The 19,859-nt window shown below is 43.7% G+C and overlaps 1 protein-coding gene across 1 annotated transcript in view; it reads left to right on the forward strand.

Annotated features, from left to right (window-relative positions):
* The window catches only part of LOC142564317 (uncharacterized), a 42,567-nt gene that overhangs the window by 15,621 nt on the left and 7,087 nt on the right, over positions 1-19,859 (forward strand). The window contains exons 5-8 of the mRNA XM_075675270.1: positions 8,150-8,199; positions 10,924-11,007; positions 13,916-13,994; positions 18,808-18,887. Coding sequence (XP_075531385.1) covers positions 8,150-8,199; positions 10,924-11,007; positions 13,916-13,994; positions 18,808-18,887 — 293 coding nt within the window. The remainder of the gene's footprint in view (positions 1-8,149; positions 8,200-10,923; positions 11,008-13,915; positions 13,995-18,807; positions 18,888-19,859) is intronic.

Raw genomic sequence — 19,859 nt, forward strand, 5'->3', positions numbered from 1 at the left:
GCTCTTCCTGGCTATGGAGGGAGGATTCCCATGACTCTCTGTTTCCATGTAGGCCGTTTAGTGCTGGGCAAGCCCAAAGCATGTGATTTAGCGTTGCTGTGCCTTCACAGTTGTTACATTTTGGAGAGTGCACCTCAGGATGCCATTTGTGCAGAATATACGGGTTTGGGAAGGTACCTGTCTGCAGTTTTCGCCATATTACCTCTTCCGGCTTTGTGAGAGATCTATGGGGGGGAGACAGAGTTCTCCTCCCCATTCTGTAGTGTTCTAGAATTTCTCTGTATGTGGTTAACTCTCGCTTTTTGGACAGGAAGTAATCTGCCTGCGCTGGGGCCCGGTGTGTGAGTCCTCGGGCGACCTCATTGGCGATCTCGTTCCCTGTGAGTCCACTATGAGCGGGTGCCCATATTATCCTAATTAGGTCGTTAGGTACGTTCTCCTTGCCTGCTTGCAGAATTTTGCCGGCCTCTTTGGAAACCTTACCTTTGTCATAGGCTTTGATTGCAGTTTTAGAATCGGTGATGACTATTCTAGTTGATGGGTGTGTGATTGCCAGGGCAATCGCCGCCATCTCTGCCTCATCTGGTGAAGAGTGTCGTACGCTACAGCTAGAGACTAGCTCGCCTTTGTCGCTCACTACTACTGCAGCATAATGCCCTTCTGGGTATTCTGCCGCATCGGTGTACACTACCCCTTGTGTTTGGAGGAGGGAGCCTTGGAGTCTTTGGACCCTGCTTCTCCTGCGTTCCTTGTTGTGTATGGGGTGCATGTTTCTTGGGATAGGGGTTATTCTTAACTTGTTAGCAATTTCTTTGGGGATGACGGTTATCCTATCACGTGATTCTGGGTTTTGATAGCCCAGGTTTCTGAGGATGGATCGGCCCGTTTTGCTGCCAGTTAGTCTGATATATTGTGCCGTGAGTTTCGCCTCGCACATTTCCTCTAGGGTGTTCGACACTCCTAGGTTCAGAATCATCTCGGTTGATGTGCATGCTGGTAAACCTAGTGCTGTTTTGACACCTTTCCTGATGAGAATGTCTACCTTGTCTCTCTCTGCTTTAGTTGTGTTTAAGTACGGGATAGCGTAGGTGATTCTGCTAATGATGAAAGAATGAACGAGCCTAAGTAGGTTTGCCTCTTTCATCCCCGCGTTTTTGTTTGCTATCCTCCTGAGAAGCCTGCATGTTTGGTTGGTCGTGGCGTCTAGTCGGTTAATTGTTTCGGTGTTTCTCCCATTTTGTTGTATCCACATACCCAGTATCCTGATCTTGTCCACCCTTGGTACCGGGGTGTTGTTGACCAGGAGCTGGATATTGACCTGCTGCTTGCCCATGATGAGCATCTCCGATTTTTCCGGCGAGCATTTTAGCCCTATGGGTCGCAGATAGCATTCCGTTTCCCATATTGCCCTTTGTAGGGTGCCTTCTATTTGGCCATCGCTCCCCCCTCTGTCGACCCAAAGGGTGAGGTCGTCAGCATAGAGTGTGTGGCAGAGGCCTTCTATCTTTCTGAGTCGTTCTGGCAGCCCGATCATTGCAATGTTGAATTGTCGGGAGTAAAAAAAAAGCAGTGATTTCAGCTAATGCAAAGAATATTATGCTAGTGGCGTGGGTGTGGGTCTAGTGAAGAGCTCCTTAGGTCATATTACAGCGATGTACTCCACCCTGCACATCAAATCGGTTAATACCAATATATGACGCTTTATAAATCATTCCACATAGAAGTTAAACAAATTCATGTTATTCGCCAATGTGATGATCTGGAAGGGTGGCCATAAACAATACTCAAAAGGAAGAAAGGCAACACTTGATTCCATGGCTGTATATATATATATATATATATATATATATATATATATCAGAAGCGTGGTGTGGACACTCAAATGAAAAAGAGTGTCTAACGTTTCAGCCATTGGCACGGACTACGTTGGAGCCAAACTTTAGGTTACGCGCCACAGTTTTAGATGTCACATTTTGTCTCTCTTTTCTTCTTGTGCCTTGTCCTCCGCTTGGACGACAAAATGCAATCGCGTTAGCGCGGCAAACTCTATCACGTTATTGGTGACCGTCTCACTGTGTTCGCTGAAGCCGACGCAGTTTAACTTGTTCCCTGCCAAAGAGAACATCAAGTCAACGATGCTGTCCGGTTTTAGCTTATTAAAGCTGAAGCAATGCGTAAACGAGTCTTCCATTTCGCTAATTAATTGTACAAGCCCACGAGATGGGTAGAGTAGTCCGCCCCTGTCAACGTGCTTTATGAGACCGACCTTCTCAGGAAGTTCTTCGCCGGTGTCTCGTCGCACTTGCAATTTTTGAGCATCTTACGGGCACTATAGCCAGCCACATAACAAAGAATGCGCGAGTTGCTTCTTATTGACACTGTAGAGCCGCGGACGGGCAGCAAATGTCAAGAAGACAGTACTTCATTCACTTCATTCAAACAACCAACGTCCTGTATATCGTATAGCTTCCTGTATGCTTCTTTCGGCTCGCAGTTGACGGAGGTAATCAAACTGTAGATCACTGCTGGGGAAATGTTTCCATTTGCGGGTGCCTTGGCGAGACTGCAGAAGGCAAGACCGTTCGCAGAAAGCAAGAACTGCGTGGGAGTGGGTTGAACATTAGATCCCGACATTTTCCTGAGGATACCAAAAACATTCTCGATTGGGTTCTGACTTAAGTTAGAAGTCATTAGGTATCTGTAGCGAAGTGTTCCTGTCACGTATGCAAGAATTGAAGTTATGCTTATGAGGCTTACACGAAGGCTTTCACGTGTTGGCTGTTTAAGAGAGCTCGGCTTACCTACTTTGTCTTCCTAGGTATCCATATACGAAAGAAATTCCTGGATTTATTTCACTTGAAAAAAATTTGGACGCATTGGGTTGAGAATGCACCTCGACGTCATGACCTTAATTAGCTTACGCATTCAGCGAATAAATGCCTCAGTCGGCTCAGCGGAGTTGGGACCACAATCTTTTCTACCTAGTTCATATATAAATAAAGTCGTCTAAGCACATCGTCGCTGTAATATGTGAAGGCCAGGTTCCCTTTCATTGGTTCGAAAGGATTTGACTCTACAAGAGCATTTGTGACATGTGGCATCACATTTTGAGGCACTGTGTATTTCTTATCGCATTTCCAGGCCTCTTTTTACGACGTCGTTTCCGACTCGACATTCCGGTGTCTCAAAGCTAGCCGACACAAGGGAACCGCGCGCACATTTCACTTAATGAGGGAAGTCGGATAGAAACATCAAACTTTCGCTTGCATCAAAAAGGTGCTGCACTTTGCACAAAGTTTTCTTACCTGTACCTTTTATGCCAAAAGTTCTCCGCATATGTTCCACGCCACCGCATCGGTTGTTACGAAATCATCAAATAGCTTTAACATTGCTATGAGAACCAAAGAGCGCAAGTATTTGCCCAAACTGGCCACAGTACAGGTGAAACATCACAACTAAACCGTTGTCACAGATTTGTCGCTGTTGCTCCGGAGATGTGTATTTTACGAGGTCGACAAACCTCTCGAGTTGGCCATTGCTGGTAACGTTGAGACTTTCTGAGAGCTTAATTTTATTATTGTGATCCCTCCGTGCCTTTTAAATTATTTTATGACGCTTGCCTTCTCTTTGATTGCGTCGAGTAATTGTTCATTCAACCCGAAGGTAGTCATAAGCTTTTAGGTATTTACACAAGCAGCTTTTGCTGGGAACAGCCATCATATTATGTTTCCGAATATGTTTGTACAATTTCGGGCCCTTGTTTTCCATTACAATACTTTCTGAGAGCCACCGAAGAATATGTTTTACGCTTGAGTACCTTTTCTTTTCGACGTTTCAAAGCACGCTCTCACTTGTCGCCGTTACGTTTCTGGAAAATTCGAGAGCTTAATCTCAAGACTTGCAGGTGATATCGAAGCGTTGATTTGCTTCATGCTCTCGAGAACAGCACTCAAACTATTTAGCTTGGCCTTCTCTCAGCATCGTTCTATGTTGTACTTCACAAGTGTAAAAAAAATTGGCTGAAGGCTTGGCTTTGTTAAGCCGGGAAGATTGCGAAAGCAATACCCTTGGCTGCGCCTTGGTTCGGCTGATGGTGTGGACATGGTTGCCCTTTGTTAAACTTATGGCTATACATCATCCGACATAGCGCAAGGCAGCGCGCCGACCACTGCGAGAAGCCGAGCTGTAGCCCCATTTATCCTCCTAGCGTGGCGTCACACCAGCGAGCGCCCTCTCTCGGTAGCGCCACAGCAGCGGCGCGCAAGGCTTCGCCTTCACCATCGATGCCGGGAGCTGGGGCCCCGTCTCTCAGTCTGGCGTGACGTCACACCAGCAAGCGCCCTCTCTCGGTAGCGCCGCAGCAGCGGCGCGCAAGGCTTCGCCTCCACCATCGATGCCGCGAGCTGGGGCCCCGTCTCTCGGTCTGGCATGAGGTTACACGGTCACGTGACGCGCAGCTGTGTAAGGAGGCGCCACGACCATCGATGGGCCGAAAGTGCGAGCAGTATTGCTTTCGCAATAAAAAGTTCCCTACCGAGGACTCAGCTAGCTAACCGCGAACTTGGTTAGAAAACTAGCTCTGGTCGACAGTGGCCCGCGAATGTGCCACTGTGGACCAGAAACACGCGACGCAAACTGAGGCACAGGCATACACTCGCGCCAAGCGGCTCCCGCGCAAAAAGGGCGCCTGGCAAACTTGGGGGAGCGAACAAACACACAGTCTTTCTCTTTGAAACGAAACTTTACTCCACTCAACGGCACAGGCTACTGTACACCGCCAGGGTCGTCAGATGTGGGGCTTGAGGCGGAGGGAGGTGCCTGAGGTCAGGGAATGGGGTCGAACCGGGGGGGACAGCGAGGCTGCAGGCATGCAGCCCGCCGCTTGTGAGATTCTCTCCTCAATGCCTTCGAGGCTCCTCGGTTTCTGAGAAAAGCGGGGCCTGGTGGTCATGGTGCCGTGTTCGTTGCTTACACAAGCTATTTAGCGCCAATGGATACACGGCCTCGCAACTTTTTGTTCTTCGATAGGAGGCTTGATTTTAAAAAAAAAGCTTGTTCACATACTTGTATTTCACACATGGTTTGTCGAAGTGTGATACGCTGAAGCATTTTGTGCTGTGCAATTTGTTGCAGTACTCGCCATTTTGTTCTCCTGAAGGTCGAGGAAAGAAAGCTTTTTTTGGGAGTCTGAACGCGCGCCTTTTTGTTAGCCTCGTGGAAATATACTATCAACGCCTTTAACACCATGCACCTCAGTTTTTTATATGCGCACTCCTTGCACTAACACGGAGCAATGGTAGCAACAAAGCTAAGCAGAACACAAAACTAATTTTCTAAAAGGCACCCTGTTCCCATGTCTGACAAGTACGTGAAACGCTATTGTTTTGGGCGCTTCTGCGAGAAGGCAACGTGACCAAATCACGGATGGCAACTTCTCAGCATTGGGAAAGTCCTGTTCTTCCATACTACACGTGTGAGCATCTGATGGACTGTTCACACCAGTGCCGTGGTTTGTGAAGCTTATCGATGACGTGGGCTCGAGCGAATAGTCGTCACTGTCTTTTTGTCTTTTCCCAAGCACGTCTCCATTTGAAGTCCTTGATTTTCGCTTCGCAGGCCATTTTTTAGAGCTAGGCTGGCGTGTCTGGAAAAATTGTCGGTACTGCGCCTTTGGCCCTGCAAAATGACCGCGAGGTATCGACACACACTCTTCATTCGCCGCCTGGCTCTAGGTACGGATTGCAAGCTGGTTCGAAGTCCAAGTCGCAGATCTTTGAAGTCCTGCCTTAGGCCTTATCTGCATGGGGCACAACCTGCTGCCACGTTTGAACTGCCCCATCGTCATCAGGCACCAAGGAAGAGGATTTTTTTTCTGGTTTTCTTGCAGAAACATTGCATGTTGTGCAGCCCGGCGCAAAACAGTGCGTCCGTCGTTTCAGGCGACTTGCCATTGCTTCTTATGGCATAAAAACGTGTAAAAATATTGTCACCACTAGGAGGCACAATTGCACAGCGTAAATGCAAAAAGAAACGAGCTTGGAGCAAAAAGAACCAAACAGAATCATGGTACCCGAACGCACTCGATAGCTCCGGCAGCATCCAAGCTACAGCGTAGGCATTCCGACGGCTGCGTTGCTCCCACGTACCCCTTTTAGCCCCCCTACAGCGCCTAACAGCCTCGCGGTAGCCGCCAATTTATCCCGGTCACCAAGTGAGTCATTGAGTAATGTTGCGTTTTGTAAATTTCTTCTAGGAGCCCTGTCATCGCCTCCGCGAATCGCATGGACGCTCATGTAGTCTGCATTGCCAATCACGCTCTTCGCCGAAACTTTATAACGCTCAGAAACTGGTAAAAATGTAGCGATATGGAAACTGTTGATAACGATGAGATGGAAAATTAGAAAGTGCACCTTTCCGAATTATGCGAGCAAATAGATATTTACCGAAATATTTTACTGTATTTCCAGAAGGAGTGTTGCTACTGCATTAAAAACACAATTGGTCCCATCATCGTATCTATAACCCCTTTAAAAAGCTTACTTCGTTAACTGGGGCACAACTTACAGTGCTCTACACATTAAAGACACAAGGATATACTTGTGCATATTGAAATCTCACGTTCCAGGTTTACAGGTGCAGAGGGATGCCAACATTTTTCCGAGGACTTAAACAAGAAGACCGTGTTCCTTAGTTGATTTAAGATAAATAGAGCTACAGCACCGCACGTCAACTTTGACATTATTATAACTGTGTCAACGCACCTCCTAAAGTATTTACTTGGACTTATGGAGCATTCGTGCTGCATGATATGCAAGCACACATTTTTCAGCATACATTAAGAGGTGTGCTCAAATTCAAAAGCAAGTAGGTAAGACCCGTGTGGTTTTGTCGGGCGTTCAATTAAGTATAATTCGACGTAAACACACGGTGCGGAGTTGGCGCTGCACTGCTCATGTGAATCAGCCGCAGCAGCCGTGCAGTAGTAGTTGAGTCCATCTTTATTTAGGTTACAGGTAAGAAACGTAGTGGGGTGCTGAAAAGCAGTGTTAGCCATCGCCTCTCTAGCTTCCTCATCCCGTAAATCTAGACAGTGCTATTGCACGATGCAACTAGATGTTACAACGCTCGTAGCTAATTGCTTACAAGAAGAAGTAAAACGACATGATTGTCCAAAACAAAGCAATGCTTCAGGGATGAAACACAGGACAAATATTAAGTGTGACGGCGTACAGGACATATTAACTAGGACTTGTGACTGACTCCAACCAAATAACTCAATTTTATTAGCCCGACGTATAAGTTATTTGGTTGGAGTCGGTATCAAGTCCTAATCGATTTCTCAACCAGACAGGCAATTCTGTCGGAATGTTTAGCTTCAGGACATATTAAGTATAAATATAAATGGCCAGCAGAGGAACGCGCGCAGCCTCCATAAAATCACAGTTTTATGATGCCACCATCCTCTAAGTTCTGATGTGGCAACAACTTAGGTGCTGTAACAACGGTCGCATTGAAAACACAGCGCATAAGTTACTAATTCGACTGTATAGAGCTTTGTGCAACAGGTTGAAATCTTAGATTTGATCCAATGGCAGCACGAGACATGGGTAACACATAAAAGTCCTAGGAAGATATATATATATATATATATATATATATATATATATATATATATATATATATATATATATATATACGGCCACAATATTCACAAGTAATGTCGAGGAGAGCAAATTTACACAAAACATGAAAATTGTAAAAAAATGTAAGCAAACTGGTATGAATCTGATCAATCCATTTACACTGACATAAAACTAGGGAACAACTATTTTCCATCGTTATTACCGTCAACGCAAGGGTCTGTATATATTTAGGATATGTTAGCAAATGGGGTACACGCGGGTGATATTGCCACACCATTGTATCACTAAAGCTGCTTATACTGTGTCTTACGTTCCTAACAAAATTATTCCACCAAATTTTTATAGTGTCAGCCCACGAACAAATGTCATAAAAATCTAACAGGGACAAGCGCCTGCCATTTTATCTTTTTGGTATTGAAGCCGTGCATAATCAACCAGGATGATATGTACAAGACTTACTTCTTTAAAGGTATGTCCCGAGCCCATGTATTATGTTTCTCACTCAGGTGCTTCACGTCCTACTCGCCCAAGCTATTGTCCACCTCCACAGCAAGCGGTAAGTGTAGAAGTTACACCTGCTTGGTGTGCAGTTATTTTTATCATATTGATAAGTGTAATGAACGCATTCACTAACGGTAAGTGGACTGAAATTTTGTCGTGTAGAAAAAATTTGACAACGTACACCTAAACAATGATGCACTCACTTGCACTCACACTCACGAGCCTGAACAGAGGCAGGTGCGTGGTAGTTGTCACCTGCCTTGTTTGGTATAAAACGGGTATCCGTCAGTTGCAGTATGCTTCCTTAACAATAATTACAGGCAACTTCTGTAGATTTTGTATAGAAAGGGCAAACCGATAAGAGGGTGGTTACCCCTCTCCCCTAGGTCACTAAGAGCTACAAGCAAAACAAACATCATAAACTTGAGGTAGCGAAGTTAGAAGTCAGTGGTTAGCATCAGTCATGGAAATATCCTTTCTCCATGCGCTTCCTGGTCCTGCGCGTAAATCAGTACACCATGGAGGCGTCAGTTGAGGCTATCACATGAAATGTCGCACATAGTACCCAAAATAAATATACAGAAACAGATATGTTTTGGCCACAAAAGCTGGCGCAAACCCCTCTTGAGGCAGCAGCCGCAAGGTTTAGGAGGATGCGGAAATAAGCGCAATGTTGTGCCTAATCTTGAAACCAAGAAGTTCAGTAGCAGCAATATCACTTTTTATTTCAATGAAATACGTTTTTATTGTCTAATGCTTTGAGCACAATGCTCATTACTTTATTTTGCCAAAAGAAATGTGTTCGTAAGCGAAAAAAAAAACAAAGAAATGGCAGGCTGAACATATACGTAATGGTGATTCTAGAGACCTGTTTTCTTTGCTCCGATCAGAAAGTCTCAAGCTTTAAAGGTTTTGTTGGCTTACTAATAGAGCACCAAAGCTATGATGAAGCTCTAAAATGTATCTGTTACGTATTGGCACCGGTGTCTAAATGTTCGCTACTAAATGTACCATGTACCACAGGCTAAAAGCTTAATGTTTCATCTGCGTGATACCATCTTAGCTACGAAAGCGTAGTCTAACGTGAAGTTAGTTTGCTCATGGTTTCGGGAATTCTTTCCTTGTGTCAGTTCCTTGTGTTAAATAAAGAAGCGAACACGCCAGCCTAAACATAGAAGTTAGAAAATAATTACGCAGAAGCCATTCACGTTGACTGTTGACTGTAATGAATGATTAGAACCCGCCTTGATGTTCTTCATAACTAAGCAGAACACGATAAGAATGATTTGCAATAAAATGTGCTCGACAAAGCAACTTGATAACATGACAGGTTATCAGCAAGTTAAAAAGAGAGCAAGAACAATCGAACAAGTGCATGCAGCTGTGGATTGCACAAGAACTGCAACGTGTGTCACTTAGTTCTCGAGCTTTACGCGACATAACGCAGGTTTTTGTATGAGGCACGCCGTAGTGGTGTACTCCGGAATAAACTTTACCACCTGGGATTTCGAATACACGAGTGCGTTTCCATTATTCCTCGATTCGATCGTCGCCGCAGAGGCCGGGAACGAGCCCTTGACCTCAAGTGCAACAGGGGCACGTGAGCTATCCCTCCAGGAGAACTCAACCTAACTATTTTTAGTTGGTGCTCAGAGATGTGACGTACGCCTTTCGCAAACATAATCACACTACGTCTTCTTGTACTACATAGAGATCAAAATAATTTTTGTTGTATTCAGCTAACACCTCTGCTGCATTCTTTTCTTGAATTTGTCCCAAAGGCATCGACCAGAAGATATCAACTTCATCATATATGTTTTGCAAGGGTTCTTAATGTCATGCACATTTTCTTTTCCGCCGGAGAAACTGGTGACAGTAGCATTTCGGAGGCATTTTCACAAGCGTATATGCATTCCCTTTTTTGAAGGTTGTTCTGCTTCAAGATATCAAGAACTCAAAGTGATGTCCTCATGATTAGCATCAAAGACGCAATTTGTGCTTTGCAATATGAATCACTGGTTTTGGCAATCACTAATTTCATTTGATTCGATTGCCTTAGAAGCACTCTACACAATATTATTTGCGTTTTGCGTCAGTTATGCTACTAGGAGGAGCATTATGTTTTTGCGAGATTGTTAATTTATAGAAACTTTTGTGGAACTATAATAACAGCAATGCATAAATAGCACAGGCAAGACGCTTCGCTGATAATATAGCTTATGCAAGAAGACTTTCGTTTATCATCAGTTTCACATAGTAAAAGAAAGCTTTTTTCAAATCCGTTTGACAAACTTAGTGCAACCTGTGTAAAACGAGATCAAACGTGCACCAGGCTTAGACAGCCGTAGGTAACGGACGGTTAGCTGTTTGTGCTGTCATCCGGGTAACGAGCCTTGGAGATTGGCCGCCTCAGGCTGAAGCGAGTTTCGTCTTCTATTACCCATCGCACTTACTATCACACATAAAAATCTCGTAATATCTGCGCAATATTCTAATATTTTTACGCATCATATTCGGGCAAGTCCAGGGTGCTAATAGACGCGACAGTAAACAAGCATGGACGAAGTGCTGATTTATACAGCTGAAGTAGAGGAGATTGGTTAATTGTTACGGCAAAATTATCAAAACATAACACAGCCACACCATCACGACTTTCTGGTTTACGACACGCGTTTTTTTTCGTTCATTGTAACTTGCAATAAACGTGGTTATATTTTAGAAAAGCATTCACTAATTCCTGCGCAATGTTACGATTTTTCTCCAATGCCATGAAATGCAGGGTGGGTACGTAACTGACTGCCAATATCCTTGCTCTGGCCAGGCAAGAAAAATGGGAGCGTATCCGAGTGGGACACCATGCATTGTAAGCAAAGATTTTCCCATAATGCTTAAAACACAATTTTGGCATTATATCAATGTTATAAATTTTACCGCGCTTCCAACAACCTATAAGAAAGACTAAAGAGAAAGGCTTCTCTCTGTTGTCTGTAAAAGGCTCTGTCAGTAACTGCTATATATAGTATAGAGAAATAGAAGAATGATATCCTATGCACTGCGCCTCACGGAAAACAGCGGTACACGTATATTAATCCTAACACTATCACAACGTCAGACTTATACTATTGGTAACAGTGCCTGTCACCTCAAGAACATGTTGATATGATTGATGACATAAAATTTTATTTAATGACTCGAAACTATAGGACGGCCCACTGTAAGGCCATTGTGGGTCTCATATAGGAACTATAGTGGACCAGATTAGCATAAAATGTCGCTCAGAATTGTGAGTATATGCTAGTGGATTAATGAATATTTTGACAGAATTATGCAGTAGCAAGTGCATCCAGGTAGCATTAAGGGGCGCTATAGTGATGAGAAAAACCAAGAAGTCACTATGTGCATTTCTCGATGAGGTTCGAAGTGCTTTGCAACATGTATGCAGGTCAGTGGCAGTTGGAGAAACTATCCTTTCGGTGACAGGTAGAAATGTACTCGCAATGTTTGTACAATATATTCGCAATGCATTATGGCTTTATGTCTAACAGAGAAATTGAACAATATGAAACAATATTAATTTATGTTATGGGAAACGCAAAAGAATTGAAGAATTATCAGCTCATTAGCTTGACTTAGGTAATCTTTATTGAATTAGAAGAAATCGAAAGACTGAACTCAGGCAATCCAGAGAAGCGAATCACTTTAAGGAGGAATATTGAGCAATTGATCATATATATGTCTTTACTTAGGTAAGTGAGAAATTTGTGCTGTATTTTCAACACAATATGAGTTCCCTATATGGCAAAAATCGTGTGTTTGACTGGAGGTACAACCAATCATTGATGCAGTGCCTATTCCCAGTTTAGTTATCTGGAGAAAGTTCAGATCTGCCCTAATAATTCAGAGTATTACTAAATACACTATTTACAGAAAAGAATAATGAAAGGAGACGCGATCGCTTTATTGTTATAAAATTCATGCAATGCATGCAGTACTAAAGCTGTGATAACGCGACTGTATTACTTTTTACTAGCAGCGGTAAAGTAGAACAGGAAATAAAACAACACAAAACGCTCTGCTGAAGGATTAACCCAGAATAGGTGTGAAGATGAACACGGAACATCTATAGAACTTTCGATGGAAGGAAAATGGTAGAAATCTCTGAGTTGGATGAATATCAGCGTAATAACGTCGCCGCACGTACAGTCAACCACAGAAGTTTACGAACCACAGTATCTGAGAAAACCTCTGATTTCCAAGTTGCCTCTACAGTAGTCAGTAAAACCGAATATCACAATGTCGTTCACACATACGGGCAGAGGCTTTAAATGTAAATGCTAAACTGCGTTGTGAGGCTGCGCAGATATTCAGCATTTCCTCAGATTTCGAGTTCTGTAAAATTTTGTTGTGTCACTGTCCATGCAAAAAAATTGAGGACGGCAACTAAACAGCTTCTCTTCTGCAGACCAGCGTGACTGATGTCAACAGCTTTGCGTGCATTGAAATCATGCAACAGCTGAGAAGCTGTTCACGTATTGGCTCTGTTGCGTTGCATACACTGGCGAAATCGCGCCTTTCGCGTATAGTGTGCTCTATCTGGCAACTAACTTTCTGCTCAACGTTTCTACCCATAAATCAAGGCATCCGAGCACGAACCCACAATCAATAGTCAATAGTCGAGCGTTTCTAGAAGGCTATTTACTATAATAAATGACTGATACGCTTCAACGCGCATATTTGTCCTAACGGGATTATAAGGTTGCATTTGTTGTTTTAGGGGTTAATTACACAGACAACATATCTGTTAACCAGCCCACTTGACGCTTTAGCATAAGTAGCTGCATACGCGGGACACTTCGTTGCCTATGTGTTGTCTCTAGCGGCGCTATGTTGTAAGCATAAAAAGCGACTGATATCCTTGCTTTGCTTAGGGTAAGAGAGAAAGAGTGCAGCGGAAGACAAGAACGACTTTCCTTCCTGAGCGCTTCACTACAGAATCTAAGCCTGTAGACTCCCTACGTTCTTTAGGGGCACTGCGTGCTTCTCAAGAAACTGTAGTAGTTGGCGCACATCAACGAACGCGCCTCGCCAGTTCGTTGCGCGTAAGCATCTAGGCATCTCCATTTTTTTATTGGTATATTTTTACTGCTGACCACCATCCGCCGACCCTGAAAACAAACCGAACAGCTCAGGAAAGCTGTTCGGTTTCAAAAGTACGTAACGGAATAGAATTTTAGTAAGATTAGCATGCTTCCTTAAAGAAATGACGTAGTCAGAAAGATATCTGAGAGACAATTTGAATCATAAAAATTGTGAAAGATTGTTCTCGCCCATTTGATAGTGTTTAACAGCTATTTTCTTTTTTTTACAATCTATTGTCCCGGATACTACACAGAATAGTAGGAAGGAGGGCGCACGCCTTTGTCTATCGGAGGGTGGGTGGCCTGAAACTAACCAATGTGATGTTTAGAGCTTTTTATTCGTAGCGCAGATATTATGTAAACTATAACCAACTCACCATTCAGAATGTCCAAATTCTTGACAACTACATAGAAATGCTTGACGGCAATTCTTGATACCAGTGAAAGTTATTTTCTTTAAGTAAAAAACGAATGCACATCATTTCCTTAGAGTTACCCTTGGAATAAAACCTCTCGCGTTTGTTGCATGCACCAGACACTAAAATAACACTAATTGATGATGAAAGGAAATACGTTCAATTTCTAGGCATGAAGTTGCATACTGCAACCAATATATTCTGATCATTTTTGTAGCAGCTGAGTCATGGTGGAAGGCTTCAAGGAAAGGCAGGAATTTGCAAAAATGGGGAATGTGTAGCATATGACTTATTAGGTAAGTGGTGTTTTGCGTTTACAAAACTGTCGAGCTTACTTTTAAATGGAAATTATAAAGATTAGATGAGTGACACAGATAACAAACTTTTTTATTAGCTCCAGAAGAAAATGATGTGGTACGAATGTTTGCATGATAACAGTCGACAAACTCAACTTCAAATTACAGACACGAAGGACGAGTACCATGGTATACGTAGGCTTTTCGCAACACCATCAAACCCCAATCATCACGTTCAAAATAAAAGATATGTTCTGTCCCACCCCTTATTTTCGGGTAGCTTACTCGAACTATGCACTTTTGAAACAGCCACATCGTGCATTGCATAGAATAATATAGTAGACTTGCACGCAAAATTATTTGCTCGGTATTTGCTTTAGAAAGGCAATATAGTATATTCACATATATGCGCAAGTCTACACCATAAATGAAGTAAAAATCAGTGTTTCACACAATCTGCAATGCGTGCGCTGTATAAAGTATGAAATTGTCAATGTATACAGCCGGATCCTAATGTGGACGGCGGCAAGTTAACGGGAAATGGCTTTTTTCTTGTTATATATTAACGAAATCAAAAGCACCCTATTGGGGCACTCTCCACAACCAGAGTCTGCATTTCTGCTAGAAATTATTATTTATGTAAAAGAATTAGAGGGGGGGGCATACCAAAAGTAATGAAGTTTGATTGCAGCGGGGAAATAAACGCAGAATTCATGGATCCTCTTTGTGTTGTACGCGATTCAGCTAACGATTGAACACTCGCTGTAAGTAGGTAGGCCTCAAATACTAGTCGATTTCCGCACCTAACACCCCTCAGCTGACCAAGATTCACGAAGCATTTGAATATTCAGCAGTTTCTCCTGAAGGACCAAATCCGCCTAATTTGTACCTCCAACTCGTATTAACTGAACATAAAAAGCGCATGCTCCTATGCTTTGCGCTAGGTTTTTACAGCGTAAGGCGTGGTACTAAGGCCGCAACGCAAGAAAGAGGAGTGCCGGCCAACACGAGCCGTCTCCTCATGGATAGGTGTTCACATACTTCAATGCGGTGCCAGAGGTTCACATGCTGCAAATTATTGAGCAAACATTCACGTTCAACACATTTTCTTACAGATAAGTTCAGTTCGCAATAACCTTCACTTCGTACTATGTCGGGCAGCCTCGTTTAAATGTGTTGTGGCTGTCACGCGAAACAAAAGATTGTGCTATTGGTGTCGTAGTACTCTAAACAAAGGGAATATCAAGGATAATGTGTGTAAGCTCGCCGTTTTGAAATATTTCTCAGGCTAATAGTTCTAGTGCGATACTTTCAGCTCAGGCACGGTCATCTGAACATGTGCTGCTTCTCCCAGTCATACGCTGCCAGCAATGCTAAATTTTAGGTACTCAAATGCACCACCACCATCATCATCAGCAGCAGCAACAGCAGCAGCATCACCCTCATCATTATCATCATATTCATCATCATCATCAGCAGCAGCAGCAGCCTGGTTACGGCCGCTGCAGGGCAAAGGCCTCTCCCATACATCTCCAACAACCCCGGTCGTGTAGTAATTGTGGCCATGTCGTCCCTACAAACTTCTTAACCTCAGCCGCCCACCTAACTTTCTGCCGCCCCCTGCTACGCTTCACTTGCCTTGGAATCCACTCCGTAACCCTTAATGACCATCGGTTATCTTCCCTCCTCATAACATGTCCTGCCCATGCCCATTTAGTTTTCTTAATTTCAACTAAGATGTCATTTACTCGCGTTTGTTCCTGCTCTTTTCTTATCCCTTAACGTGACACCCATCATTCTTCTTCCCATAGCTCGTTGCGTCGTCCTCAATTTAAGTAGAACCCTTTTCGTAAGCCTCCACGTTTTTGCCCCGTAGGTGAGTACTGGTAACACAGACCTATTATACACTTTTCTCTTGAGGGATAACGGCAACCTTCTGTTCATGATCTGAGAATGCCTGCCAAATGCACCCCAGCCCATTCTTATTCTTCTAATTATTTCCGTCTCATGATCCGGATCCGCGTCACCACCTGCCCTAAGTAGATGTATTCCATTACCACTTCCAGTGCCTCGCTACCTATTGTAAATCGCTGTTCTCTTCCGCGACTGTTAAACATTACTTTAGTTTTCTTCAGATTAATTTTTAGAGCCACACTTCTTCTTTGCCTCTCCAGGTCAGTGAGCATGCATTGCAATTGGTCCCCTGAGTTACTAAGCAAGGCAACATCATCAGCGAATCGCAAGTTACTAAGGTATTCGCCATTACCTTTTATCCCCACTTCTCCCCAATCCAGGTGTCTGAATACCTCCTGTAAACACGCTGTGAAAAGCATTGGAGAGATCGTATCTCCCTGCCTGACGCCTTTCTTTATTGGCATTTTGTTGCTTTCTTTATGGAGGACTACGATGGCTGTGGAGCCGCTATAGATACCTTGCAGCATTTTTCCAGACGTCTCGTCTACCCCCTGGTTCCGTAATGCCTCCTCGACTGCTGAAGTTTCGACAGAATCAAGCGCTTTCTCGTAGTCAATGAAAGATATATTTAAGGGTTGGTAATATTCCGCACATTTCTCTATCACCTGATTGATAGTGTGAATATGGTCTATTGTTGAGCAGCCTTTACGGAATCCTGCGTGGTCTTTTGTTTGACAGAAGTCTGAGGTGTTCCTGATTCTATTTGCGATTACCTCAGTAAATAGTTTGTAGGCAACTGACAGTAAGATGATCGGTCTATAATTTTTCAAGTCTTTGACGTCCCCTTTCTTGTGGATTAGGATTATGTTAGCGTTCTCCCAAGATTCCGGCACGCTCGAGGTCATGAGGCATTGAGTATACAGGGTGGCCAGTTTCTCTAGAACAATCTGCCCACCATCCTTCAACAAATCTGCTGCTACCTGATCCTCCCCAGCTGCCTTCCCCCTTTGCATATCTCCCAAGGCTTTCTTTACTTCTTGCTGCGTTACCTGTGGGATTTCGAATTCCTCTAGACTATTTTCTCTTCCATTACTGTCGTGGGTGCCACTGGTACTGTATAAATCTCTATAGAACTCCTCAGCCACTTGAACTCTCTCATCCATACTAGGAATGATGTTGCCGGCTTTGTCTCGCATACATCTGATTCTTGCCAATTCCTAGTTTTTGCTTCACTGTTTTTAGGCTTGCTTCTGAGAGCATGTTCCTCAGAGCATGTTCAATTCTATCCATAATGTACTTCCTTATGTCGGCTGTCTTACACTTGTTGATTAACTTCGAAAGTTCTACCAGTTCTACTCTAGCTGTAGGGTTAGAGGCTTTCATACATTGGCGTTTCTTGATCAGATCTTTCGTCTCCTGCGATAGTTTACTGGTATCGTGCCTAACGGAGTTACCACCGACTTCCATTGCACACTCCTTAATGATGCCCACAAGATTGTCGTTCGTTGCTTCAACGCTAAGGTCCTCTTCCTGAGTTAAAGCCAGATACCTGTTGTGTAGCTTGATCTCGAATTCCTTTATTTTCCTTCTTACCGCTTACTCATTGATCGGCTTCTTGTGTACCAGTTTCTTCCGTTCCCTCCTCAGGTCTAGGCTAATTTTAGTTCTTACCATCCTGTGGTCACTGCAGCGCCCGTTGCCGAGCACGTCTACATCTTGTATGATGCCAGGGTCAGCGCAGAGTATGAAATCTATTTCATATCTAGCCTCCACGTCCACTTTCGGCTATCCTGCTTGCAGAAGAAGGTATTCATTATCCGCATATTATTCCTTTCCGCAAACTCTACTAATGACCCTCCCCTGCTATTCCTAGGGCCTATGCCATTTTCCCCCACTGCCTTGTCTCCAGCCAGCTTCTTGCCTACCTTGGCATTAAAGTCGCCAATTTGTATAGTGTATTTGTTTTTACTCTACCCATCGTCGATTCTACGTCTTCATAGAAGCTTTCGACTTCCTGGTCATCATGACTGGGTGTAGGGGCGTAGACCTGTACAAGCTTCTCTTTGTACCTCTTTTTAAGTTTCACAAGACCTGCACCTTCTCGTTAATGCTATAGAATTCCTGTGTGTTACCAGCTATATTTTTATTAATCAGGAATCCGACTCCTAGTTCTCGTCTCTCCGCTAAGCCCCGGTAGCACAGACCGTACCCCCTTTTTAGCAGTGTATATGCTTCTTTTGGCCTCCTAACTTCACTGAGCCCTATTATGTCCCATTTACTGCCCTCTAATTCCTGCAATAGCACTGCTAGACTCGCCTCACTAGATAACGTTCTAGCGTTCAACGTTGCCAGGTTCATATTCCAGTGGCGGCCTGTCCGGAGCCAGGGATTCTTAGCAGCCTCTGCTGCGTCGCAGGTCTGACCGCCGCCGTTGTCAGTTGCTTCGCAGCTGCTGGGGACTGAGGGCCGGAGTTTGAATGTCGTGGTCATATAGGAGGTTGTGGCCAAGTACAGCACCAGGGTGGCTAATTATGCTCTGGTGAGGGAGTGCGTTACCGGTTCCGGTTACCGGGATCAGGCCACACTCCCGGCCTGTTTAAGCAATTTTATCAACACGCGGTTTTTTTTATCCGGTGGAAAATTGCCGGCACCAGGATTCGAACCACGGACCTCTTGCACACGCGGCGGGTGTTCTTCCTCTACGCCACCGCATTATATGCATTATATGCATTATATGCATTATATGTAGTACTTGTGTTATTAGTCATATTACTAATATCTACAAAAGGCATAGTGAGTCTGAGCTACCTGATTCCTGTGTACTTTAGCTGTTATATGATATATTGAACAATTCGGTCATTATCACTAATTTTGTGTAATTATGATGTCTTCTTTCCAGATGACCCAGGTAGTATAAAAGCAGTTGCAGAAGTATTTGCAACAAAATACAAAGAATGTCCAGATAAGGAGCATCTCGGGGTACGCATGTCAGCGCCGTCTTTAAAACACTAGAAAGATTCACTACCTAAATCTAGTGCAGTGTATGAGCCGGTGAAATATGCTTTGGCAATGTAGTTTTGGCTTGTAAAAAAGGAGAATATTTTACGTTCCTTTGTAACTTGGCTCATTTCAGTAACACTGGCTATTACTGTAAAAGGACATATATCATTGATGTCCACAAGAATTTTGTGCGTAATGAAGCTATGAAGTCCTCCGTGACTGCGTTTAGTTTAGTAGTGACCCATTTTGAACTGTGCATTTTGAACCCATAGTGAACTGTGCACCACAGTTAACCTGTGGTGTACAGTCACAACTAAAAAAATAACTGCGTTTGGTGATCATGTCAAATCATGACTGCCAGTGCAAATGTAACCCTAGCAGCTCTTTCTGGTTGTTAAATTATCTAGTTGAGAAGGACAACCGAAAAGATTACGTTTAACTAGCTTTTCATGCAACAGCTGTTTTGGTATCCTGTTGTCATCTGTTCAAGATGTCGTAACATTTTCTACATGCATCTTGATGTTCTTCTCTTCAAGAGAACACATAACAATGCTCTATGTACAGAATCACACACTCGGTACACTCAAAGGAGCATAGCAGCAACGTTTTGCTTGGGTTGTCTTCTTTCTTATGCTTTTAGAAGAAAGATACGGTGCGGGCAGCTCAGGGTGATGACTGCGGCGTGGGGGGGGGGGGAGGAGGAATGCGGCTGAATGTGTACAAAATCTACATTGTCTTTCATCAAAGACACCTGGCAAGCAAGACTACGCCATTGATCGGGTGCATATTCGTTTCACTTCAAATATTTTCGCTGTTGTCTGGACAGAAAAGAGGCGTCTGTTGTGGAAGTTTGCGTTGCCAATGAGGCTAAAGAGTACTTCTTCAAATTGACTTTCCGGTTAAGGTATAGAGTCACATAGCTCAATCTTTCAAAAACTTTGACGTTGACAT

This window comes from Dermacentor variabilis, chromosome 11 (assembly GCF_050947875.1).
Source record: "Dermacentor variabilis isolate Ectoservices chromosome 11, ASM5094787v1, whole genome shotgun sequence".
In the NCBI taxonomy this organism is placed as follows: Eukaryota; Metazoa; Arthropoda; class Arachnida; order Ixodida; family Ixodidae; genus Dermacentor; species Dermacentor variabilis.